Source organism: Erythrolamprus reginae, chromosome 3 (genome assembly GCF_031021105.1).
Source record: "Erythrolamprus reginae isolate rEryReg1 chromosome 3, rEryReg1.hap1, whole genome shotgun sequence".
NCBI lineage: Eukaryota > Metazoa > Chordata > Lepidosauria > Squamata > Dipsadidae > Erythrolamprus > Erythrolamprus reginae.
In genome coordinates, this window is record NC_091952.1 from 45,010,036 (window position 1) to 45,037,102 (window position 27,067).

At 41.8% G+C, this 27,067-nt stretch overlaps 1 protein-coding gene across 2 annotated transcripts in view; it reads right to left on the bottom strand.

The window, feature by feature from the left end:
* Window positions 1–27,067, bottom strand: part of ST3GAL3 (ST3 beta-galactoside alpha-2,3-sialyltransferase 3) — a 251,254-nt gene that overhangs the window by 52,964 nt on the left and 171,223 nt on the right. For both annotated transcript variants that reach the window (XM_070745047.1, XM_070745046.1), the window contains 2 exons: window positions 26,645–26,740; window positions 21,052–21,238 (listed from right to left, as the gene is read on the bottom strand). In XM_070745047.1, coding sequence (XP_070601148.1) covers window positions 21,052–21,238; window positions 26,645–26,740 — 283 coding nt within the window. The remainder of the gene's footprint in view (window positions 1–21,051; window positions 21,239–26,644; window positions 26,741–27,067) is intronic.

The window sequence follows — 27,067 nt, forward strand, 5'->3', positions numbered from 1 at the left end:
CAGGAGGTGTATTTTGAATTCTAATAATAAATTGTAACACTCATGTAAAATAGCTATCAGGACAGAGGCTCATCTTTTTCCAGTGGCATGGATGGAATGTTCTTTATCCTTCAACTTAGCTTCACAGCTCCCCCCCACCCCAAGAAAGGCTAACATGACCTTGGGCCAGTCGTTCTTTCACATCTCAACTCATCTCACAGAGTTGTGGTGGGGAAAATAGCAGGAGAAAGTTGTGTTGGTTAAGTTCTCTGCCTTGAGTTATTTGTAAAAATAATAAAGGTGAGAAATCTGTCAAATAACCATATCTTTCAATGAACTGAAGAGAAAAGGTTTAACTCTGCCTAGAATTTGGCTACATTGGACAAAAGACTGGAATCTGAAACTGCCTTTTCCCACAAGTGAAGTCACATGTGTATCAGAGGTTTGTTTACAGAAAAAAATAAGTCAAGCTTCTAAAAAATACAATAGTACCTCAACTTACAAACTTAATTTGTTCTGTGACCAGCCCTGTTTCATCCCAGGAGATTCCTAGAGAGGCCCCACAGAGGCTTCTCCCTGCCCTTTCCGGTTACAGTTTCGGAGGCTCGGGTTGATAAGCGGAAAATGGTTCTTGAGAAGAGGCAAAAAACCCTTGAACACCTAGTTCTTATCTAGAAAAGTTCATAAGTAGAGGCTTTTCTAGGTAGAGGTACCACTGTGCTTGAATCAAGAAAGAGCAAGAGACGTATTAGTTATGAGCTAAAGTTTGTAAAATAGATTTGGGAAAATGGAATAATTTTATCTAAAGAAATAGACATCAAAGTAGGACACATGCAAACTGAGTTTACTTAAACCTCCAGAATCTCTCTATGTTCAACCCAGAGTGGAATGTATTCTGTCACTTCAGCAAAGGCATGATGCATGGAAGACCATGTACAATATAAACAGAAGAGCAATTAGACTACGGGATACCTGGTTAGTATCTTAGCTTGCAAGTGAATGAATGTATTTGCCTGTCCTTTGAACTTGTCAACATTCAGCCTTCTCTTTCTAGAGGATACTTAAATTGTTTTCATTATTAGATGGGGAGTTGCATTCTTAGAGCTATTTGATTTTCTGGCAAATGCATGTGCCAACAGTAGTTGAACACGATAGGATTAATTTGGGAAATTTTAGGGAACCTGTCTTGATGTTAGCCAAATGCCTAAACCTGACAGAACTAAGGAAAAGCTCTACTGAGGGTGTTTAAAGAAAGAAAGAAAGGTATTTCAAGAATTTGTGGAGGATGATATTAGCACTGCTAGTTTTTGTAAGAAAGAAAATGCTTATCTATTTTTCATCACAGAAAGCCAAAGAAAATAGCCCAAAGAAGTACTGTTGAAAAACTCTTTGCAAGCATTTTGTTTACTGATATCCCATTAAGTCACTTCCCAGAAAACTAATTAATTTTTATATAATTATTTGCAGGAAGGAATTGTTTCATTCTGTAAACAGCAAACTCTCACAACAAAGAATATTTGTAATCAAAGAGAGTTACATTATGAAAATGTACGGAGAGGGGCGGCATACAAATTAAATGAATGAATGAATGAATGAATGAATGAATGAATGAATAAATAAATAAATAAATAGAACCTGAGCAAAACAAACACCATGGGAATTTCCTTGGTCTTTCCCACCTTTAATTGCTAAACTACCAGAACACATTGGATAGCACCAATCCAACTAATTGATTGCATTAAAAGGTATCAGCAACTGTTCACTTCATCATAAGAGAAAATATCTAAAAGAAAGGTGGGAGGGAGAGGGAGAGGGAGTGTGTGTGTGTGTGTGTGAGAGAGAGAGAGAGAGAGAGAGAGAATAATCCCCTGAAACAAAGCCATGTGCTCACAAAATACAGTTGTAATCATAGCATTCCCTCTTCCTCTGCGGGATGGAACAGAGAACCAGGAAGGATGGAACTGTATGATGACATTGCTAGGTGCCTAGAACAAGAAACGTAGAGGTTTAAAAAAATATTCCCAGAATTTCTGATCAAGTGGCAAATCTCAACCCTTTTTCTCTCTATCACACAAACTCAATGACCAGCGTGGAAAAACTGCTCTAATGTGCACTTTCCCACTGTACTATAAACATACGAGAAGAATCTGGACAGTTTTCTTAAAGTCCAGGAAGGATGGAACCTTTAAAACCATCTCTCCCAGGCTGTAACAGGTTGAGAAATGGAAAACAGGTCCCACAGAGTTGGTCTTCTCCGGGTCCCGTCGACTAAACAATGTCCTCTGGCGGGACCCAGGGGAAGAGCCTTCTCAGTGGCGGCTACGACCCTCTGGAATCAACTCCCCCCAGAGATTAGGACTGCCCCCACCCTCCTTGCCTTTTGTAAACTCCTTAAAACCCACCTCTGTTGTCAGGCTTGGGGGAACTGAGACATCCCTCCCTTGCCTATGTAATTTTGTGCATGATATGACTGTGTGTATGTATTTTATCTATTGCTTTTTTTTTATTTTTAGACTTTTTAATGTAAAACTGTTATTTTAGATTTTAATTATTAGATTTGTTACCATGTATTGTTTTTATCACTGTTGTGAGCCGCCCCGAGTCTATGGAGAGGGGCGACATACAAATCTAAATAATAATAATAATAATAATAATAATAATAATAATAATAATAATAATAATAAATGGCTGCCTTTCGTTTTCCTCTATTTTATCCATACCAGCTAATCATTAGACATAACTTTGTAATGTTGGGCAGTAATATCTAAATTGTTATTCTTCACTCTTCATCGCTATTTCCCTTCATGTCATGTCTTTTTACTATAAGAATATGATTATAATATCAATGATTATGACAACTGAGGTGCTTCCTTTGAGCTGAGGAGAAGAGTAAAGATATTTTAGAAATATTTTTGTTAATAAATAAATGAAGGTTGGGCAAAAGAGTGAAACAACATAACATTGCTCCTGGGTAACTTTTAGCCTAATGTGCAACAATATCTAGCACTAATCAATTTGCTGAAGTTCACTATGATTTTACTTTATCAATAGGTTTTAAAAAGAAAATACTCTATGTGGAAACAGAGAGAAAAAGCTCTAAACCTAGTGTTAAGGAGAAAAAAATTATGTAAGGAAGTAGAAAAATGGGCAGCAGATCAACAATGTGTTTCTTTCTGTCACAGATAAGCGTCAAATGAAAATCGTCACCGGGTGTATCTATAACAGTCACAAAGTGATTAGGAGCAAAAGAATCCTGCTAAGGAGGACAAAATATGTACAAAACTTCTGAGATTAACAGAGTAAACAGTCTTTATAGGATTAGAGTTTGTAAGTGTCATTGTCATGTTAAAAACAAGAAGCAGGGTGATTAACAGCATGAATAGCAGAGGACTAGGGTTGCAAACTGATCAGCTTAGCAGTACAGTGTTCCCTCGCTTTTCGAGGGGGATGTGTTCCGAGATCGCCCTTGAAAGTCAAATTTCCGTGAAGTAGAGATGCAGAAGTAAATACACTATTTTTGGCTATGAACAATATCATAAACCTTCCCTTAACACTTTAAACCCATAAATTGCAATTTTCCATTCCCTTAGCAACCATTTAGATTATTACTCACCATGTTTATTTATTAAAGTTTATTAAAAAAAATATTTATTAAAAGCAGACAAAAGTTTGGCGATGACATATGACGTCATCGGGTGGGAAAAACCGTGGTATAGGGGGAAAACCCGCGAAGTATTTTTTAATTAATATTTTTGAAAAACCGTGGTATAGACTTTTTGCGAAGTTCGAACCCGCAAAAATCGAGGGAATACTGTACTTGTTGGTCTGGATGAAGCTTCTGTCCAAAAATTCACTAGTAGGCCTTAACCAAGCTACTTACTGTCTCATCCGTAATTCTCCCTCTTGCAAAACTGTCTTATTCTACTGTACTGATTATGAAGTGCTTTGAAACTGGAAAATTTGCCTAGGTTTTAGAAGCAAGAACCAACAAGGAAAGACACAGAGAAGGGTCTTCTAGACTTAACCATTTTTACAGAAATTAAGGAGATGTCTATGAATATATTGTTCCCCTGTATATTAAGGGATAATAGTACAAATACACACAAATCCCATTGGGTTTTTAAAAATGCTGCATTTTATTATTTATTGTATTTTAAAACAACTTTTCAGATAGCTCTTGCTTCTAAAACCTACTCAAATTCTTCAGTTTCAAAGCGCTTTATAATCAGCACAGTAGAATAAGTCAGTTTTGCAGGGGGGGAGATTATGGATGAGACAGTTGCTTGGTTAAGGACTCCTAGTGAGTTCTTGGACAGAAGCTTCATCCAGACCAGGGGCTTATTTGCAGCTCAATCTCTTATCTCCAACACTAATCTTATATGAAGAGAGCATTCTCAGGTTACCACTTCTGTGCTCTAAATCACTTCTCTCAACCCCTGCCCCCATATGTTCCAATTAGGCCTCTGCAAGAACAATCATGCACACAGAGCTTTCCCCCAGGCTATGAAGATCCTAAGCAAAGAAAGGGAAGACAGATAAAGTGTTAAGCATCCTTGCTACCACTTTACTCAAATGGAAACATTAAGCAGTTGTCAAGTTCTAGGAATAACAATGTAGGGTTTCTATTACAATTGCTTAGGTGTAAGATGCAGTTCATCTTCTGGGTGGTAAAGCATGGAAATTTCTTCCACCAAGTTTTAGACGTTTTAACTTAGAGCTGTGATGTGCATTATGATAAACTGTGCTTACAAACAAATTTGTTATGTTTTATTACTCTTTATACCATAGATCAGTGATGGTGAACCGATGATACACATGCTGCAGGTAGCATGCAGAGCCATATCGGAGGGCATACGAGGCGCTGCCCTATGTTGGCTCCAGTGCGCATGTGTGCACTAGACAATAATTTTCGACCTTGAGGAAGGCTGTTTCGCTCTTTGGAGGCTTTAGGGAAGCTCCCTGAAGCCCTGGAGTGCAAAAAACAGTCCAAGGGGCAAATTGGAGGTCCAGAAAACAGATTTCTGTTTTGCCCATTGTGTTGTTTTTTGCACTTCGGGGCTTCAGGAAGCTTCCCTAAAGCCTCTGGAGGGCAAAAGACAGCACAATGGGCAAACCGGAAGTCCGTTTTTCTAAACTTCCTGTTTGTTTGGCTGCTTTTTCACCCTCCCAGGCTTCAGTGAGACCTGTGAACATATTCAGGGATGGGGTGAGATTGTGCGCATGCGTAGGGGGCAGCGTGGGGCTGCACATGTGTGTGTGGGAGGGAATGAGTGTGGGCGCATGCATGCATGCTAGCACACACCCACACACCCTTTTGGCATGCGAACCAAAAAAGTTTGTCACCAATCTGAAGTTAGTTGGGGGAAAGATCAAAGGCAACATAAGAAAATATTATTTTACTGAAAGAGTAGTAGATCCTTGGAACAAACTTCCAGCAGACATGGTTGGTAAATCCACAGTAACTGAATTTAAACATGCCTGGGATAAACATAGATCCATTGTAAGATAAAATACAGGAAATAGTATAAGGGCAGACTAGATGGACCATGAGGTCTTTTTCTGCCGTCAGTCTTCTATGTTTCTATGTTTCTACCACTGTCGTAGATCAATACTCACCTACATTATTATATACCCTGGATGCACTGTCAACAACCAGAATGGTTAAATCAACAAGAAAAGAACAAGCTTCGAATATAAAAGCTGCTGTAAGAGGAGATTTCTGCACTCTATGCTCCAGGAACAAGTTTGTGAAAATTACAAAGAACAACAAGAATTTGAATGGAGACCTGCCCAGAAGCTTGGAGTGTATTGGTGCAAGTAATTTGTGTTTTTTTTCTTCGTAAAAAGAAAGCCAGGGCTGCAGACCCCTCAACCCTCCAGAAGTACATATGCTTGTTTTGCCCCACCCAATGAGGAATGCAGTTATTCAATCTTTCTGACAAGGAGAGGTAGAATTAACAGAATGACAACTGGGAAGTTTTCTCCCTAAATATAGCTTGGTTAAATCTAAGGTAAGCCACTTCCATTGAGCAACTTGAGACCCACTGGGTTACATTTGTTGCTAAGGCATACAGACAAGGAAGAATGGCAAAAAATAAAAATAATAAAAGAATAGAATGGAATGGAATGGAATAGAATAGAAAGATTCTCAGTAGCAAAATATTGTATGTGTTCTGCATAATTGTAGGTGATATTACCATAAAGCATGACGTCAGATGACGCAATTTTGGTAGCTGTCCTAACCCTAGGAGCATGTACATCATTAAGCCGGAAGCAACAGGAGTCCCAAGCAAGAAATGTAGGGGTGTTGTTGTGGGGAGTGGGATTTTCTGCAGAAAGATTCAGTGGAATGCAGGATGACTAGCAAAGGCTTCGTGCTGGTTGAGGGATGGGGAAGGGCTCTGAAGTATTTATTTATTTATTATTTATTTATTTTGTCCAATACACAATACATATTGAAGAGAATAGACATGAAGTATTATATATAAAGAGAAGATATAAAAATAGAGGAGAAGATATATGAGGGAAGAAAAGATATATGATATATGAGATAAGGAGAGACAATTGGACAGGGGGCGAAGGACCGTTGAACTTACCTGAACGGTCTTCTCGCTGCACTGTGAGGAGAGTCCAATGTGGGTTGTTCTTCAGCCTCATTGGCAGGGACTGAGTTAAAAATTAACATAATTATGTCCCGCCCCCCTCTACCTCCTCAGGTTCAGTCAAGAAAAACGAAGGAATAGTGTAAACAAACCAATTTTATTAACTAAGAAGTTAAACTGGTAACGAACTGAACCCCTGGGCCAAGAAGCCGGGAGGGTTTGGACTCTCCTCACAGTGCAGCGAGAAGACCGTTCAGGTAAGTTCAACGGTCCTTCTCCCCTGCACTGTTCGGAGAGTCCAATGTGGGATATACCCAAGCAAACCAACTAGGGCGGGATAGGCTGGACCAGGGGTGTCTGAACACAAACCCGTTGCAGCACTCTGCGACCGAATGCCGCTTCCGATGAAGCGAATGAGTCTATACGGTAGTGTCTGATGAAAGTCGTGGGGGCCGCCCAGGTTGCGGCCCGACAGATGTCATCGATTGACGCCTGTGTGTTCCAGGCGGCAGTGGTGGCTGCACTTCTGGTAGAGTGAGCCGTGATTGTCCTTGGCAAAGGTGTCCCACGTGTCCTGTATGCCTCCATAATGCAGGACCGGATCCATCGGCTGATAGTTTTAGAGGACACCTTGTTGCCCATGGATCCTGGGAAGAAGGAAACGAATAATGCTTCTGATTTCCTGAAAGAGCTGGTCCGTTGAATGTAAATCTTTAGAGCTCTACGGACGTCCACTTTGTGCCAGCGTAAGACTGACGGGTGTGAACCGTGGGTACAGAAGTCCGGTAATATTATGTCCTGGGATCTATGAAATCTTGTGTTGACCTTCGGCAGAAAGCTGGGATCTAACCGAAGAGTAACCCGATCTGGGTGGAACACGCAAAGGTCCGGCCGGACTGACAATGCCGCGAGTTCCGACACCCTGCGAGCAGATGTGATGGCCACTAAGAACGCTACTTTGATTGATAGAAGGCGAAGCGTGATTTCTCTCAGTGGTTCAAAAGGAGGTCCTGTAAGGGCCTGTAAGACCAAAGTCAAATCCCAGGATGGGAAGTGATGGATAACTGGAGGAGAAAGATTCGAGGCTCCTCGGAGAAAGTCTTTAACCCATGGATGATGGGAAATCGGTCGAAGGGGGTCTGGTCTTAAGACCGTGGCGATAGCTGCCACCTGCCTGCGAAGGGTGTTTGGGGTCAGCCCTTCGTCCAGCCCCTTCTGTAGGAAGTCTAATAGATGTAAGATGGAGGCTGAGCGAGGGGGGATCTCTCGAGCTCTGCAGAATCTACAAAACGCTGCCCATGTCGCTTGGTAAATGCGAGTCGTTGACGGGCGTCGAGCCGATTGGATGGTATGGATGACCTTTTCCGACAGGGATTCCGCCCTCAAGCGGTCCCCCTCAATCTCCACACGGCAAGCCTCCACCACTGAGGCTCTGGGTGCACCAACGACCCCTGGGTGAGGGAGAGTCTGTGGTATGGGATCCTCCATGGCGGGGAGGTTGAGAGGTCCATCAAGTCCGCGAACCATGGTCGTCTGGGCCAAAAGGGGGCGACGAGAATCACCTCCGCCTGCTCCGAGAGTATCTTGGAGACTACCCTGGGTAGAAGGCAAGTCGGAGGGAAGGCGTGGGGAGAGGAGCGCATTGATACGGTCGGCTCCCGGGCACGGGAACCGGGAGTAGAATCGGACCACTTGGTTGTTGAGGTGGGTCGCGAACAGGTCCACTACCGGTTCCCCATAACGGTGTATAATGTCCTGGAAAACCTCCGGGTTCAATGACCATTCCCCCGGGTCGATGGTTGTGCGGCTCAACCAATCCGCCTGGGTGTTGTCTGATCCTGAGATGTGTTCTGCTTGGATCGAGACCAGGTGTGTTTCCGCCCAAGAAATCAGGGAGTGAGCCTCCTCCATCAAACGGCCCGACCTCGTACCTCCCTGATGATTTATATGGGCCCTTGTTGCTACGTTGTCCATCATGACGAGGACATGCTGTCCCTCTACCCGGTCTTTGAAGGAGTGGAGTGCCTTGAAGACTGCCCTTAGTTCTAGTAAGTTGATATTGGGGTCCCTCAGGTCGTCTGCTGTCCAGAGACCCTGGGCCACTCTGGAGCCGCAATGTGCTCCCCAGCCTGAGAGGCTCGCATCTGTAGTGATCGTCACCTCCCGATGGTGTAGGAAGGGAGAGCCTCTGGTCAGCGCTTGGGACGTCCACCAGGGCAGAGAGTGACGGACGGGTAACGTGAGACGTACCTGGTGTTTGGAGTGGCTCATGCGTGCTCTTTGGAAGGGGAGGAGGAGCCATTGAAGCGGGCGGGCATGCAGCCGCGCCCATGGGACGATGCTGATGCAGGAGATGAAGACTCCTAGCAGCTGGGATAGAAGGGCCAAGGGGACCCTGGTGCGGTGCTGAATAGAAGCTATCAGCGTCCTCACCCTCTGCTGCCTCTCTGATGACAGGTAAACGATTCCGGCTGCAGAGTCTATCAGAGTTCCCAAATGTAAGAGCTGTTTGGTTGGATTCAGGTGGCTTTTCACATAGTTGATCGTGAAACCACAGGTCTCTAGAGAACGTATTGTCCGTTGTAGATCTAGTCTGGCCTGTTGAGGGCTGCTGGACAAGATGATTACGTCGTCCAGATAGGCTGTCAGTACATCCAGAAGCTTGGTGAAAGCTCTGGGGGCCGATGAAAGTCCGAAGGGCATTGCCCTGTACTGGAAATGATGGTCCTGTATACAAAAGCGGAGGAAACGTCGATGATGTGGATGAACTGGTACATGCAGGTACGCCTCTTTGAGGTCGATGGAGGTCATCCAGTCGTGGTGTCGGATGGATGCCAGGATTGACTGTAAGGAATGCATCTTGAAACGTTGGTAGCGAACATAGATGTTCAGCTGCTTGAGGTTGAGAATCAGGCGGTAGCCGCCGGACGTCTTGGGGACCAAGAACACGATAGAGTAGAACCCCTGTCCTTGTTGATGTACTGGCACCGGTTCTATTGCCCCAATGTCCAACAGGTGTTGTACTTCCCTGGCAATCAGGGAACATCTTGGTTGAGATAGCGACGGGCATTGTAGGAATCTGTCCGGAGGAGTCTGTAGGAAGTTGATGCGCAGACCATTCTTCACGGTATCTAGCACCCAAATGTCGGTGGAAATAGCCGCCCAAGAACCTGAGAAGGACTGCAGGCGTCCACCGATGGGTACCTGGATGGGTAAGTCATTTTTGTTTTCGGTACCCTCCTCTGTTCCCGCCCCGAAAGGATCTGCGGGGCTGTTGGAACTGTCGGTTCCTGTCTCCATAACCTGTTCTGTCGGACCTGAAGGATGGCTGCGTGTAGGAGCTCTGTCCATATGGCCTGGTGTTTGAGGCCGCAGGCGCGGCCGTGTCCGCTTGAAAGGGCTGCCTTCTGTAGTACGGGGCCGCCCGCCTGTCTTGCCTCCTCGCCGACCTTGGCAGCACCTTTTTCTTGTCTTTATCCTCGATCAAGACTTTATCTAGTGATTCTCCAAAAAGTGTGGTCCCTTGGTAGGGCGCGGTTGCAAGACGCCATTTCGATTTGGCGTCCGCTTGCCAAGAGCGGAGCCATATTAGGCGTCGAGTGGAAAGGTTGGTAGCCATCGCCCTGGATGAAAACCTAGAAGCAGCCAAGGTGGCATCAGCGGAGAACTCCGTGGAGGCGATCAATTTATTAATGTCTTGGCGAAGGCGAGCGTCCTCCGGGCCCAACCTGGGGAGGATGTCTCGAAGCCAAAGGATTGAGGCCCGGTTGAAGAAGGAGGCTGCCATAGCAGCTCTCAAGGACCAGGCACATAGCTGGTGCATTCTCCGGATCAGGTTCTCGGCCTTCCTATCATCGGGCCGCAAACCATCCGCCATCTCCGATGGAACCAGGGCATTGGAAATTAGCGAGGTAACCGGGGTATCCACAGCCGGGTATTGGAGCAAATCCTCTATTTCTGGATCGAAGGAGTAAAGCTTCTTGTCCAGAGCTGAGGGACCCAGAGCTGCTGCTGGTTGCTGCCAGGGCCTCTTTATGTTTTCTGCAAATATGGGCACTGCAGGGATAGTTTCTGAGTCCCTTTGAGGCTCATTAATGAGTCTGGAAGCGGGTAATGTGCCCACATCCTGGTCAGCCGTCTTTTGGGCACTGGTCAAAGTTAGTGTGGTTCTGGCCTTGTTTAGGAGAACCCTGAAAAGGGGTGCCTTGAATAAGCCTGCTAATACAGGCTGTTCTGGTAAGGTGGCTTCATCCCCCGACAGCTCATTCTCTGGGTCTGAAAAGGCCTCTCTGAACTCTTGCTCCTCCTGAAAAGAGTCATGCAGGGAAGGTGCAGGTGCAGGAGCTGACCAGATATCCTGCCTGCTGGGGCGAGGTGGCAGTGGGGATTGATGTTGTTGTTGGGCCCCAATTGCTATGCCCTGTGCATAAGCTGAAGCAATCATGTCTTGTACCGAGGGAGACATGGCTTGCCAGTTATCTGTAGAGCCCCTGAGCCCTGCTGCTGTGGGCGTGAATGTGGCTGTAGCTGCTGGAGGTTGAGAGGCAGGCCTGCTCCATTCTGATCTCTGAAATCCCTCAGATGGTGGGGGGGCACTTAATGGGCGGTCTGGTGAAAGACCCCCAGCGCTTTGAAAGGGAGGCCCCTCGAAGGTGGCCGATGACAGGGGAGGAGGACCCAGCGGGCTTTGATAAACGGGTGGAATAACCATGGCTGAGGGGCTAGGCCCTTGTCTTGGTTTTGCTTTGTCCAGCTGGGCCTCGAGGGCCTTTATTTTCTTCTCAGCCTCCTTTAGTGCATTGGAGGACTGAGAGCTTTTCCCCTTAGATTTTGAGCTGGGCCCCTTGTCCTTACTTTTATTCTTGGAGGAGGAGGGCACAGGAGCGCTGGGACTGGATTGAGACATGTTTGTAACAACACCGAGCCAAAAACACGAGGTTACTGCTTAAAAGCAAGTAAAATGGTGGACTAGGGAAGCTGGTGTCCCCTAAATAACATGTCATCTGTTTTTCCTGCTCGTGATTGGCTGGATACTAGGTAAAAGCCCATAATAGCTTCGTTGTCCTGGCAACGCCCTGAAGCAAGATGGCGGCCCTGGGATAGGCTGAAAAGAGCCTAGTCACTCTGACCCCTTAGCAAACAAGATGGCGGCCGTGACATCAGGCGGGAAAAGCTCTGCTTCTCAAACGGCCGGAGGGGGACTCAGAGGCTTTGGCCCTGCGCCAAAATGGCGGGCGCAACTTCGGGCAGCTGGGCAATCACCTTCTGCACCCCCCCCTTCAATTCCTTCGATCTCTGCTCCTCTGAGCGATCGGGAACAAGGTGGCTGCAAAGGGCCTCCGAACAGCTGATCTTTTTTTCTTTTTCCATTGCCGATCGGCAGGAACGCTGTCTGGGAGCTGCTGGGATCGCCTTACAGCTGATTTCCCCCCATGGGGAAATTCTGTGTACTGATTGCTCCTCTGATCGGTAAGAACCGATACTCGGAGACTCGTTGCGCTGGAAGAGTGGTTGGGGGGGGGTCTGATCGCGGGCGTCAGGGACCCCAATCCAGCGATCCCTTTCAGCAAGGCAATACTCCGGAGAGCAGTGGCCTCTCAGGGATTGAAGAGACGGAGAACAATACCCCGGAGGGCAGTGGTTCTCGAGATCCAGGTCTTCCTCCTATAGAGAAAGGGAAAAAAAGGAGAAAAAATTATTGTTAGTAAACATCCTATAAATCTCACATACTGTGAGAAGAAAACTCATAGTCCCTACACTATGACTGAGTTTTTAAGACTGAACCTGAGGAGGTAGAGGGGGGCGGGACATAATTATGTTAATTTTTAACTCAGTCCCTGCCAATGAGGCTGAAGAACAACCCACATTGGACTCTCCGAACAGTGCAGGGGAGAAAGGCAGGCTAGTGCACTTATGCACGCCCCTTACTGACCTCTTAGGAACCTGGAGAGGTCAATCGTGGATAATCTAAGGGAGAAATGTTGGGGGTTAGGGGTTGACACTACTGAGTCCGGTAATGAGTGCCATGCTTCGACAACTCGATTGCTAAAGTCATATTTTTTACAGTCAAGCTTGGAGCGATTAATATTAAGTTTGAATTTGTTGCGTGCTCTTGTGTTGTTGCGATTGAAGCTGAAGTAGTCATTGACAGGCAGGACGTTGCAGCATATGATTTTATGGGCAATACTTAGATCGTGTTTTAGGCATCGTAGTTCTAAGCTTTGTAGACCTAGGATTGATAGATAGATTGATAGAAGTAAGACAATCCTGTGATCTTCTACTCCATTCCAGGCTCCTTGGAAGAAAAAGTGGTACCCAGTAGATTTTATACATCTTTTCCTACAATATCTTGACAAAGCAAATCTCTCAAAAATTATTGGTTTCAGAAATAGGAAAAATAAAAAGTAAGTACTGAATTACATGCAAAAATCTATAGTTTCAAGAAGCATGAGTTTAAGTATTTGTAGGGTATTGTGTCAACATATATCATCCACAACTACTGGTAATTCCTGTGACTGATATATGAAATGTTTTATATTTGCACAAATATGATATACATTTATCAAATAAAACATGTTTTAAATTTTCAATGATCAGCATGGATATGCAGTGTATTTTTATTGTGATAAACAATAAATAAATTGCCATTTCTGCATGAAGCTATTGCACAATTTATGCCCTTGACATTTTAAGATAATTTTTAGGTATCAATCAAAACAAACCATGAATTTGGCTGTTAAGCATGGCATTTTTTAATGTGCAATAACCAATTCTTTGAATTTCAGTGAAGTCTCCATACTTCCAGTACAGGAACATAAAAAGCTTTGGATCACTTCTGCATTGTCACGGCTGCAATCTCGATTTTTTTGAGCACATAGTGCAGACATCCTTTCTTTTGGAGATTAAGTGCAACACAGAATAGAAACTAAACCTGCATACGCAGCTTAAGATAAGAAAACTTATGGTCGTTAGGTGGTACCAACTACCTCCCAATGTCTGCACTGCTCCCACCCTACTGGCCTTCCGTAAGGCCACTAAGACCTGGCTCGGCCAGCAGGCCATGAATTGTACATCTTTCATGGCCAACCTGTATGAATGGTGTGTATGCATGTGATTATGCCTCTTTTATAATAAATTGATTTTATTATTGGGTTTAGTTTTTAAATATTACAGTGGTCCCTTGACTTTCACGAGGGATACGTTCCAAGTCCGCCCACGAAAGTCAAATTTCCGCAAAGTGGAAACACTCCCTTCCTTCCTTCCTCCCCCTCCCTCCTCCATTCCTGGTTTTACTTAGCCCCAGAACTTGCAGGAGCAATGGAGAGGCAAGCTGGGGGCTTTGCTGCGCTCGCTGCCAGCGTCTCCCATGGTGGCGGTGGCAGCACCGGTGCTCAGGGTCAGGGCAGGGGAAGGGGAAGCTCAAGGCAAGAGGGATCCAGGCCAGGACTCGAAGCCAGGATTCCAGGCCAGTCAGCTGTGAGGTCGGACGCTACCACTAAGGGAGACGGCTTAGGTGGGTGGAAGAAGAGACGGCGGCGGGCGGCAGTAAGGCTCGGCTTCAAGTGGAGCATACCAACGCTGTGAGAATTAAAGGGGAGGGAGCGGGAGGCTGGGGTGGAAGCAGAGCTTTTATTTAAAGAAGCAGGATGGGTGGGTGGGGAGTAGAGTTAAAACGCACAATATTGTACATCGGGGAGCCGCAGGAAAACCCGTGATGTTAAAAAACACTGCAGAGTATTTTTTTATTAATATTTTTTGAAAACCCGTGGTATAGCCCTTCCACGAAAGTCAGACCCGCGAAATCAAGGGACCACTGTATATTAAATTTCTTTTATTGCTTTGTACCTTTTTATATTGTATTATTGTTTTGTAAACTGTCCTGAGTCCTTTGGGATTGGGTGGCATAGAAGTCGAATAAATGAATGAATGAATGAATGAATGAATGAATGAATGAATGAATAATATGAACTTTTTTGAAATGTACAGGTACTATACAGGTACTCCTAAACTTACAGGCATTTGTTTAACAATAGTCCAAAATTAAGATGATCCCATAAAGGTTGTTTTACAATCTGTAAAGTACTTCCAGCTGTCACAAAATATTGCCACCTCTCCCACGGTCACATGATCCTGATCTAGGACCATGGCAATCTGTTCACACTTACAACTGACTGCCAAGCAACTCACAATTCTATAAACATCATTTGCAAACTGTTCTTTCCCAGCGCCGAGCCCCCCTGAAATAAGATACACACCACTGGTTTTAGTATTAGAATATTAAATGGGCAACACAACACAATTTTATCACAATCTTCCCCACTGATCTTAGAAGGTGAGTGGGGAAGCCTGTTGGGAAGGTTGCATGCTATTACAGCTTGTTGAGATGATTTCCTTTTGTCTCTGGGGACTGGCTGAAAGGGAAGGTCTGAAACTCTCTGAGAGGCAGCCCATTTGCCCTGAAAGACCTACTTGCTTAAAGGGTATCCGCTCTTTTGCTCTACCCTCTTAATGACTCAGAAGATTGCTTAATGACCACAACTGGGAGTGCCAGGATTGTGGTTGTAGGATGAAGCAGTCTTGTGATGCATTGCCAACGATCGTGTTGCTTTCAAAGACTGAGATTCTGATTCCAATTGTAGTCACCTGTAACCTGATTCAAGCATTTACCTGTATGGGAAATTCCCCAGAAACATATGTGGATTGCCTGCAGTTTCATGACAGAAGATATAATTTTCAATTACATATATATTGAAAAGTGCTAGGTGCAATTTTATTTTTTCACAATGTCCCCATTTGCCCTTCTAGTGTTCTCCAAGGGCTTTGTCCCTCCAGGGAAGAAGATGGTTCGTCCCCCTGCCTCACCAGCATCCCAGTTGTTCCCTCATCTTTCCTCTTTCCACATGCAATAAAGGCTTATGCTGTTTAGGCTCCTCTTATGAGAGCCCTGATAAAGCCTTCTCCTTTTCCTCAGCTAACCTGTGGAACTGCCTGCCACTTTGCTGTAGGGAAGAGGAATCCAGGGAGATACAGACCACAAGGAAAACTGCATTCTCCACCACTCCGCCATGTATCCAAGGGACTCCTCCCTCCAGGAAGGAACTCCCCACTTTGCCAACAGGTGTCAAAGTTATCCCTTCATTCTTCCCTCACCAGTCACCCTCATTAAAATATTACAAATTTCAGCCTTGGTTCCAGAGCACCCAATGGCTCCTCACCTAGTCAGGCTTTGCTACCAGCTGACTAGGTGCAGGAGCCAGAGGAGGTGGAAAAGAGAACAGGGATATACCCAGAGATGGTCTGCTGCCGGTTCGGACTGGTTGAGGTGAACTGGTAGTTCCGACCACCGGCTGGGCTTGTCCACCTGCCCTGGTACTATCCCGTCTTATATATTTCACTCTCTGGCTCACTCTCCCCACCCACACAACCCAGCTGATTTCCAAGCCGTGCCCATTCTACTCACTATGGCTGCCCAAGAAGGTATGCTGGAAGCTGTGTGCAGGAAATCACCATGTGTTTGAAGCCACGTGCAAGCCCTAGTGCTCACATTTTCATCTCTGCACTAGGCAAACCGGTTGTTAAATTATGTGAAGCCCACTTCTGGACCCTATCTGCCTACTCTTACATCATGCAACCTACAAAGTAAAGTCCTTCACCTAGGTTAAAAAAAAACCTAAACACGCATACAGACTGGGAGGAACCTCATTTAGCAGTAATGACTGTGATAGAGATCTCGGAGTCTTGGTGGATAACCAACTAAATATGAGCCAGCAATGTGCAGCAGCGACTAAAAAAGCCAACACAGTCTTAAGCTGTATCAACAGGGGGATACACTCCAAGACTAGGGAGGTATTAATACCACTCTATAATGCCCTCGTCAAACCTCACCTGGAGTATTGCATTCAGTTTTGGTCACCATACTTCAAAAGAGACACAGAAACTCTGGAAAAGGTACATAAAAGAGCAACCAAAATGATAAAGGGACTAGAAACCAAGACATATGAAGAGAGGTTGCAGAAACTGGGCAGGGACCAGGGAGGACATGATAGCAGTATACAGGTACATAAGGGCTTGCCACGGAGAGGAGGGGGTCACACTATTTTCCAGGGCACCAGAGGGCCACACGAGGAACAACGGATGGAAGCTGACCAAGGAAAGATTCAACCTGGAAATAAGGAAGAACTTTCTAATAGTGAGAGCGATTAACCAATGGAATGGCCTGGCAGCGGAGGTTGTGAACACCCCAACTCTCAACATATTTAAAAGGAGATTGGACTGCCATCTGGATGGGGAGGTGTAGGGTTTCCTGCTTGAGCAGGGGGTTGGACTTGATGACCTGCAAGGTACCTTTCAATTCAAATGAATGAATGAATGAATGAATTAATTAATTAATTAATTAATTAATGAATAAGTATCCCATTTGAGGTAAATTGACTTAAAAATTGTTGACAACTGCAAAATATCAAAGAGACATGAAAATGTTAGTAGTATACTTAACAACCTATGAGTTGTTGGGTCATCCTTTCGGAAATAGAGTAAAGAATAAAAGGAAATAGAGTAAGACAAGGACCAATAAAAAAGCAGTGAGATGGGAACAACTTCTGACTTCCTGAGAGCTTCCCCATTGACGTTGTTTGTGGGAAGCTGGCAGGAGCCATCAGAAATCCTGGGGGAACTACTTGTCGCTTTGCTGGGGAGAGGAGAAACAAAGGCAGATAGATGGTGATTGTGAAGAAAACTGCACACTTATCCACCATCCCAGAGATAGTATTTACCTACCTTCCCTACCGCTTTGGAAATGTAAGTGCACTCACTTCAATTGCACATGCGCTCACTTTGTTTGCATGCACCACCTCTGTGCATGTACAAAGCCTTTTGCACACGCACACAGCCTCAAAAACATGGATAAATGTGAAGTGCTTATGTACAGATAGGTGGGTGGGTGGGGTATCCGGCAGTCAGCGCTAGTGGTTTACCCAATCCAGATAGAACCGGCTGAATAACACCACTGATCCCAGTGTGTCCAAGGGCCCCTTCCTTTAGGGAAAAAGAGGACTTACCTGTTGACTGCTGGTACCCCCCACTCAGTCCTATTTCACCAGCAGGCATCCAAATTGCTCCCTTATTTCCAACCCTTATTCCCCACTACCACTGAGATACAGGTAGTCCTTGACTTACAAATATTCGTTTGGTGCCAATTCAAAAACTTGGCACTGAAGAAAGTAACTCATGACCCTTCTTCACACTTACAACTATTGCAGCAACCCCATGTAATGTGACCAAAATGTGGGTGCTTTGCAACTACTTCATATTTATGAATTTTGGGCTTGCATGCATAGTTCCCTCTAAGCTGAGCAGTGAGCAATCGCTCACTTAAAAATCATCATCAACTCAGAGTTTTCCAAACCTGCCCAGAAGCCGAGAGGGAAAGAGTGAGAGGGAAGGAGAGAGAGAGGAAGAGAGGAAGAGAGAGAAACAGATAGAAAAAAGAGAGGAAGGAAAAGAGAAAGAAAAAGAATGGGAGTAAGGAAGAGAGAAAGAAAATCAAAATTTAGTTTGAAACTAGCTCAACTATTTAAGTGGCATTTTGATATTGATAGAGTTGTCCTATTATGAGCTCACTGTTATAGACACACAGTACAGTATTTTATTTTGAAATTCCCTGAGGCAAAACAGGGTGGGTTTTTTATTTATTTGTTTGTTTGTTTGTTTGTTTATTTATTATTTCTGTGCCTCCCAGTCCCGAAGGGACTGCTGCTCAGACACTATACTTTTCCGCCCACCCCCCCAAAAAATTAGAGGGAACACTGCTTGCATGCATTAATCGCTTTTCCATTGATTCCTATGGGAAGCATTGTTTCGTCTTACGAACTTTTCACCTTACGAACCTCGTCCCGGAACAAATTAATTTCGTAAGACGAGGTATCACTGTATATAAAGAGGCAGATTGCAGCAGATGCCTTTTGGGTTTGTTGGGGTTTTTTGGACCCTCCAAGAATGTTTCTTGACACATATTGTAATGCAAAGTTAGCTCACAAACGCAAGAAAAGGGAGGTGAAGTAAAGGGAAATTTATGTCCTAGTCCCTGTGTGTATTAATACCTTCTGGAAATAGTCGGCTTGACAGATCTGCTTTCTGCCTCTCCCTCTTGCTTTCCCCTCGTGACTGTGACTCATGCTTAAGCATCTAGAGCCCATTTCCTCTTTGGTGCAAGATGGATTAGTTTTAACCTATTTGGACTGTGCATCAGCTTTCAGGGTGAAAGTGCATGTTTCTGTGTAGCTTTTGTCTAATGGTAGTAGGGAATTCAGATGTGTGATGACAAACAATAGTTAATGAGGAAGTATCAGAGGTCATAAGAAGCTGTTCAACAAGGAAAGATTAGTTACTACTTTACATTGCATTATACTCTAGTCCTCCTCTTTACAAAACTATCACGACACTGAAAGGTCTCTGTGACTCTAAAGTGAACTCGGCCAATAATCCCTCTGAAAATTATATAAGTGGAAATAAGAAATATGGGGACAGCAATATTTTCCTCCAATAAATATGCAATTTGTGTTCATACAACCAGTTTGTATCTCACATTTCAAATATAAATCATGATTAGCCTCCCATACTATATAAAATGAGTCTGCGGAGAGGGGCGGCATACAAATCCAATAAATAATAATAATAATAATAATAATAATAATAATAATAATAATAATAATAATAATAATAATAATTATTATTATTATTATTATTATTATTATTATTATTATTATTATTATTATTATATCCTCTTCCAGTAAAGAAAGTCTAGGAGTATTTTGACTAACACCAAGCCCTATTTTGTTTCCTAAGCTGTGCACCTTTGAGCAATAATTATTCATATCCCCTAAATAAATTGGTCACTAAACTGATGCACACATAGATTGAGAGGGCAAGGAACCACACATGTTCTCATTCCCTTGAATGACATACAACTGAACCCATTGATCCTCAATGCCTTCCCTGTACCATGTGACTCACAGATGCCTGTGTAACAAGCAGGCTTTTAACACTCACCATCAGACTTCCATTAATTAAGATTATACCTTCCTTTATAATCTGTTTGGGCAGATTACTAATGAAATTGGTATATTTAAGCAAGATGGGAAAACCTGGAAATTACCAATATGCAAATAAACATTTGCCCTTGCTTGACTTCTTGGCCAACACAAAGCAGATGTCGAAGAAGAATCTGCAGATGAAATATTTTTTTTTTTGAAGCAAGGAATTACGTATATTTGAATCAGCCAACTAAATAGCTTGTTTGCATAAATCAAGCTAATCTTGGCAGGTTCTGTATTTCTGAAATATATTTCTGCTGGATATATCCTAATAAAACGGGACAATAATTCCAACTAAAAGCACAGTTCCCTGCATTTGTTATTAAGCTAACACAATATGCTCTGCTAAAATAGCATAGTATAGGTTTCAAATAATTGACGAAGAACAGAATGTAACTTGCAAGAACAAAAATAACCTACAAAGATTGAGAACATAAAAATAGTTTCGTCATTTTATATTCAAGTACAAACGAAAAACCTCTATAAAAATCTATTTACATATGGTTTCTAAAAACTGTATTGCTCAGGATGCAAGACATCTTGATCTAGTCAGTCCTCAAATATACTGTCCAGCCTTCAGTCTGAATTTATTACTCATGGCTATTGTATTCGTTTATCAATCTTATTATTGACTTTTTTCAGCAGGTAGTTTTCAGAAATATGCTCTTTTTGGTCTATCATTATCAATTATTTGTTATGTGTTCCCACCCCAGCTTTCTTGTTTCTTTATAAACAATAATTGAATTTAATAAACTCTTAACGGCCAGGTTATTTGGGGAAGAACTCAAGACCTATTGTTAAAACAGATGCAATCCCATAGAAATAAGTATACAAGAAGCATAAATGCTGAGCCAATAACTAAGTTCGATTTTTGTATATAAATGTCTTCAGAGAAGAGTGGCATATAAATCTAATAAATAAATATTTCAGACGCTTCTGCAGAAAACTGAGATTATATCAAAGCAACCATATATGTTAGATGATGTCATAATATAAATTCTGTCCTTACAGGTAAGCAACTTATAGCATTTAGCATTTAGACTTATATACTGCTTCAAATGTGCTTTTACAGTTCTTTCTAAGTGGTTTACAGTATCAGCATATTGCCCCCAGCAATTTGGGTCCTCATTTTACGCACCTCGGAAGGATGGAAGGCTGAGTCAACCTTGAGCCAGTGGTGAGATTTGAACTGCTGAACTACAGCTAGCAGTTAGCTGAAATAGCCTGCACTGCACCACCCCAAACTTCTGCTGCAAGCTGCAGCTTTTGTGGTCACTGTCATCACATATAATTATCATTTCATTTCTTTGGACCTCAGTGTTGTAATTATAAGTGAGTAACTCTGAAAAATCTGAGAGAGGAAAAACACCTTATCTTACCACTTTTTCCTTATAAACAATGTACTTCAACCACTTGAAATCTTGCCACTTGAATCCTGCCAGTACAAATAAGGAATCCTTCTCATACTGCTCCGGTTTCTGGATAGCCCCTTCTGGATATGTTATCCGCATCGTTGTCTTGCCGCCAACATCTTTTTCAAAGCCTTTCACGGGAGCAGAATTCAGCCTTCCAGGAAATAAGATAAAAATTATGAACTGTATTTATAACAGGGTTCAAATTTTTATGCAGCAAAAGTCAATATCGGAAACTCCACTATGGTAAAAATTGCAAAGGCATCAACACTCATGGTTGAGGATTGTTACTGCCAATAAAGCAATAAGCAGTAAATAAAGCAAAAAAACCCAAGACTGCCTGAAACTGCCATTAATTTACACTATAAATCTGTGATGGCGAGCCTCTGTGGACACATGCGCCATTGTCAGCTACTTTTCAGGTTTCTGGCGCACACATGCATGCTGGCCAGCTGATCTTCACACATTGTTGTTATTATTATTATTATTATTATTATTATTATTATTAATGTATGTATGTATGTATGTATGTATGTATGTATGTATGTATGCATTTATTCATTTATGCATTTATGCATTTATGCATTTATGCATTTATTCATTTATTCATTTATTCATTTATTCATTTATTCATTTATTCATTTATTCATTTATTCATTTATTCATTTATTCATTTATTCATTTATTTATTTATTTATTTATTAGATTTGTATGCTGCCCCTCTCCGAAGACTCGGGGCAGCTCACAACAGTAATAAAAACAAGCCAAAGATGGTAGGAATGACTGTATTATTTGATAGATTTCAATAAAACAACAGCAGTCAAGTGGTATTATTTCTACTGACAAAGACAACAAAAATTCAACTTGTAGTAATCCATATATCATAAATGGGGGAAAGGGCAGTTAAGAAATAGGATAAACAAACAAACAAACACGCTTTCCTTTTTGTTCTAGATTCCAGAGTCAAATGTAATCATGGATTGGTTTTTCTTAAGGTAATGAATATATTCAACTGCATCTTTGTCTTTCTAAGAAATAAGGACATATTATTAAATCCATAAAACAGGAAGCATTCTTGGTCCAGATGGCTATTCTGTAGATTGGTACAAGAAACATATTGATTTGTATGAGTGGGTGGGTGTTGTTCCACCCACTCTTGCGACTGGAAATTTATAATTAAGCTTCTCTAAATAATCCCCTGCTTAGAAGCCTATGTTATTGTGTTCTTTCTTCAAGTTAGCATCCAATTCTTTGTTAAACTTGAATTAACCATTACATTAGTTCATAAACTAAAAAAAATATTACCACAATTTATTCAACCCATACAATGTAGATTTCTAAAAAGTCATCAAGGACCTGGTAATATTAATTGTTAAATAAAATAAATAAAAGTTTAGTTAAATAGTAAGAAATTCTACAACCAGTAGTAGAGATACTGACGTACTACATCGAAAAGTTCTGAAAGAGGTTTGTCTATATACAGATTTGTTAAAAAATTTATTAACTATATTCATGTGAGGTATTCTATGCCTCCTACTAGGTTTACTACAAATTGATATTTTTCTTATAATCTATTTTGTGGTGCTTATTGGGAATATCTCCTCTTTAACTTCACAATAGAATTACTGGCCTATCTCATTGATTAAATTGATGGCATTTTAAATGTAACTATGGGTGGAACTGAACATAACCATGAACATTTATGATGATATATTATATTTTATTGTTAATTATGTATTTTAAATACGAAAACTTACTGAGGCTGTCCAACAGTTCAAGAACTTGAAGAGGCTATTGGATTAATTGCAGTAAATTCATCTGTTTCACACAGGTTCTAATGCTGTAATGTTATTCCAAATATTATTACCTTCCCCTGTGGCTTTAAATTTGATATTTTTAAAAATAAAACCCAAAATTAAAATACATGCAAATCGATTATTAAAAATTATATGGGAAATAATTTCTGCTTCAGTATATTTAAACAGATTGGTTAAATATTAATTAAAATACAGTGGTACCTCATCATACGAACTTAATTGGTTCCAGGAGGAGGTTCGTAAGGTGAAAAGTTCGTAAGATGAAACAATGTTTCCCATAGGAATCAATGTAAAAGCAAATAATGCGTGCAAATCCTTCAGGAAAATCCCAAACTTTAGAAGGGAGGCGAACAGAGGGCAGGGAGGAGCAGCTAAAGGGGGCGGGTGGAAGAAGCAAGGCTAGGCTAAAGGGTGAGTGGGAAGGAAGAAAGGCAAGGGGGGCACCCCTCCCTTTTCTTTCTTAAAAAGACACCCTTTCAGTTCCTTTGCAAGCACGTTGTTCTCTGCAAAGATTTTCCTCCCCCAAGCTGCCCCTCCCTCTTCCCTTTTCTTTCTTAAAAAGACACCCTTTCAGTTCCTTTGCAAGCACGTTGTTCTCTGCAAAATGTTTCCTACTCCAAGCAGCCCCTCCCTTTTCTTTCTTCAAAAAAGGGGGGGAAAAGAAACCCCTTCATCCCAGCAGCAGCTGCTTGGGTTCGTAAGGTGAAAATAGTTCGGAAGAAGAGGCAAAAAAATCTTAAACACCGGGTTTGTATCTTGAAAAGTTCATTAGAAGAGGCGTTCGTAAGATGAGGTACCACTGTATTTTTATGACAAAGACAATTACTGATGTAAATAATTCAATTAAAATGTCTGTTGAACTTGCAACTTGCAAGAACTCCTGCTCCTTGCTCCACCTTCTACCCACCTAGCAGTTTGAAAGCATGCAAATGCAAGTAGATAAATAGGTACCACATTGGTAAGAAGGTAATAGCATTACATGCACCTTCGGTGCATAGCCATGCTGGCCATATGACCATGGAAATGTCCTCAGACAACACCTGCTCCCTCAGCCAAGGAACGAAGATGAGCACTTGTCCTAGAGTTGGACACAACTGGACAGGGAAAACTATACCCTTTTTTTCTTAATATTCATATACGTAATTGTTACTCTAATAGAGCCTCAGTGATGCAGTGGTTAGATAGCAATACTGCAAGTTGCTCCTGCTGATCACTGTCTGCCAGCAGTTTGGCAGATCGAATCTCAGTAGGCTCAAGGTTGACTCAGCCATCCTTCCTTCCAAGGTTGGTAAAATGGGAACCCAGATTGTTGCGGGCAATATCCTTACTCTCTACAAACTGCTTAGAGAGGGTTATAAAGCGATATATAAGACTAAATGCTAAATGCTATTATTAAACAGCTGTTGTAAAGATATGAATGTGTATTTATTTATTTTATTTTATTTTATTTTTTTAAATGCCACCCTTCTTCTTAGACTCAGGGCGGTTCACAACATGTTAGCAATAGCACTCTTTAACAGAGCCAGCATATTGCCCCCACAATCCAGCTCCTCATTTTACCCACCTCGGAAGGATGGAAGGCTGAGTCAACCTTGAGCCGTTGATGAGATTTGAACCGCTGACCTGCAGATCTAGCAGTCAGCTATAGTGGCCTGCAGTACTGCACTCTACCTGCTGCGCCACCTCGGCTCTATATTTATTTGATTTGTAAGCCGCCCATCTCCTAAGGGACTCTAGGCGGCTCACAACAAAAATTAAAACACATAAATAACATTAAAACCTCTAAAAACAATTTAAAAACAATGTAAATCCCACAGTCAATATACGGTGTGTGTGTGTGTGTGTGTGTATGTATGTATGTATGTATGTATGTATGTATGTATGTATGTGTATGTATATATATATATATATATATATATATATATATATATATATATATATATATATATATAAAAGAATATATTTAAAAACCTGGAATTTATCACCATATGGATCACAGAGTTATTATGCATAGGAGGTAGTGAAAGGCCATAATTATTGAATCCTGGCAAGGCCCTTCAGAACTTACAATTTTGGATGACTGATACACGTTCACTTTTTGTTTATGTACTGATTATTCTATTGTCATAAGAGAAAAAAAACAATACAACTTAGTGTGGCCAGGGTTTAATTTATTTAAAAGCTACATTGAGTATTTTCTATAAATATAACTCTGGAATATAACCTCTGCAAAAAACAAGGTTCACTGTTCCTGCCTGTATTAAAACAAACTGCAGGTCAAAAACATTGAATACAAGATCACATCAAATGCAAAGTGTTGTGACATAATCGCCAGAAGATAGTTATTTTTATCTTCCTTGCCAACAATCCCATTTTGAAATAATTTTGGAAAAGAGTTTCTTTCATTTGAGAGCATTGGAAAAGCCTTGAAGCCTTTCCTTTTATTACCTTCTGAGCTGTTCCTAATCTTTAGCAGTTGTAGTGCAGTAAACAAGTAGGAGGGCTGAGCCTTTTAACCCTTTAATCATTCCTTCTGCCATTGAGACACTGCTCTTTAGAATTAATAACTGCATGTATAATGCAAAATCTTCAACAAGCATGTTGGCTTTCAATTATGCTTAATATTAAGCAAAATAGGTTAATATACTCTGGTTGGGAATTTGGGAAGCTTGAAATTGATCACATCTGACACAAGACTAGGAAGATGAAGAATCATATCATTAGGATTGTTTCAATGAAGATAAAATAATGGATTCTAATCAAAGGATAATTTCAAATGCTGAAAAAGAACCAAGTATTCAAATCTTAAATAATGGATGGCTGTTATTTTTGTTAATTTCACTCTTTCTGCTCTTTGTAGCAATATGAATGATAGCTGTACATTGGTCATCTAGGTATTGATTTTATATGTATAAAATCTAGATTTAATATATATAGAAACATAGAAACATAGAAGAATGATGGCAGAAAAAGACCACATGGTCCATCTAGTCTGCCCTTATACTATTTCCTGTATTTTATCTTACAATGGATATATGTTTATCCCAGGCATGTTTAAATTCAGCTACTGTGGATTTACCAATCACGTCTGCTGGAAGTTTGTTCCAAGGATCTACTTCTCTTTCAGTAAAATAATATTTTCTCATGTTGCTTTTGATCTTTCCCCCAACTAACTTCAGATTGTGTCCCCTTGTTCTTGTGTTCACTTTCCTATTAAAAACACTTCCCTCCTGAACCTTATTTAACCCTTTAACATATTTAAATGTTTCGATCATGTCCCCCCTTTTCCTTCTGTCCTCCAGACTATACAGATTGAGTTCATTAAGTCTTTCCTGATACGTTTTATGCTTAAGACCTTCCACCATTCTTGTAGCCCGTCTTTGGACCCGTTCAATTTTGTCAATATCTTTTTGTAGGTGAGGTCTCCAGAACTGAACACAGTATTCCAAATGTCGTCTTACCAGCGCTCTATATAAGGGGATCACAATCTCCCTCTTCCTGCTTGTTATACCTCTAGCTATGCAGCCAAGCATCCTACTTGCTTTTCCTACTGCCCGACCACACTGCTCACCCATTTTGAGACTGTCAGAAATCACTAGCCCTAAATCCTTCTCTTCTGAAGTTTTTGCTAACACAGAATATAAACACCTAGATGACCAATGTGCAGCTGTCATTCATATTACTATAAATAGGGAAATGGCCCAGTACAATATTTTCTCTTCTCTTTTGCTGAAGCAACTCACCTGATAACAATGTCATAGTCATCAATTTTCAAGCCCAGAGATTTGTTTGCTAGAATGCCACCATTTCCCACAATAATACATCGTCTGCAGCTAAGACTGGAAAGGAAATAGAAGAGCAGCTGGTCAAACATCAAAATGCATAGGCATAAAAATATTTCTGGTCCAGATCTGAGCCAATCTCTCATAAAAAAAAAATCAGAAAGTAGTTAATTCACAATTAGGAGAATGACCCTTGACAGCAATGCAATGAAGGAATTGGTATTGGAAGGTGACATATAATAAGGTTATGTCTATCATGTAGAAATTGGTTGGTCCTATTTTTATATTTTAGTCTAACTCAGAACTTGCACATGAAGAGTTTATGATCTTTTCCACAGTTAGCCCTTGGCCAATAGTCAGGTTTTGATTTATAACAGAGCCTTT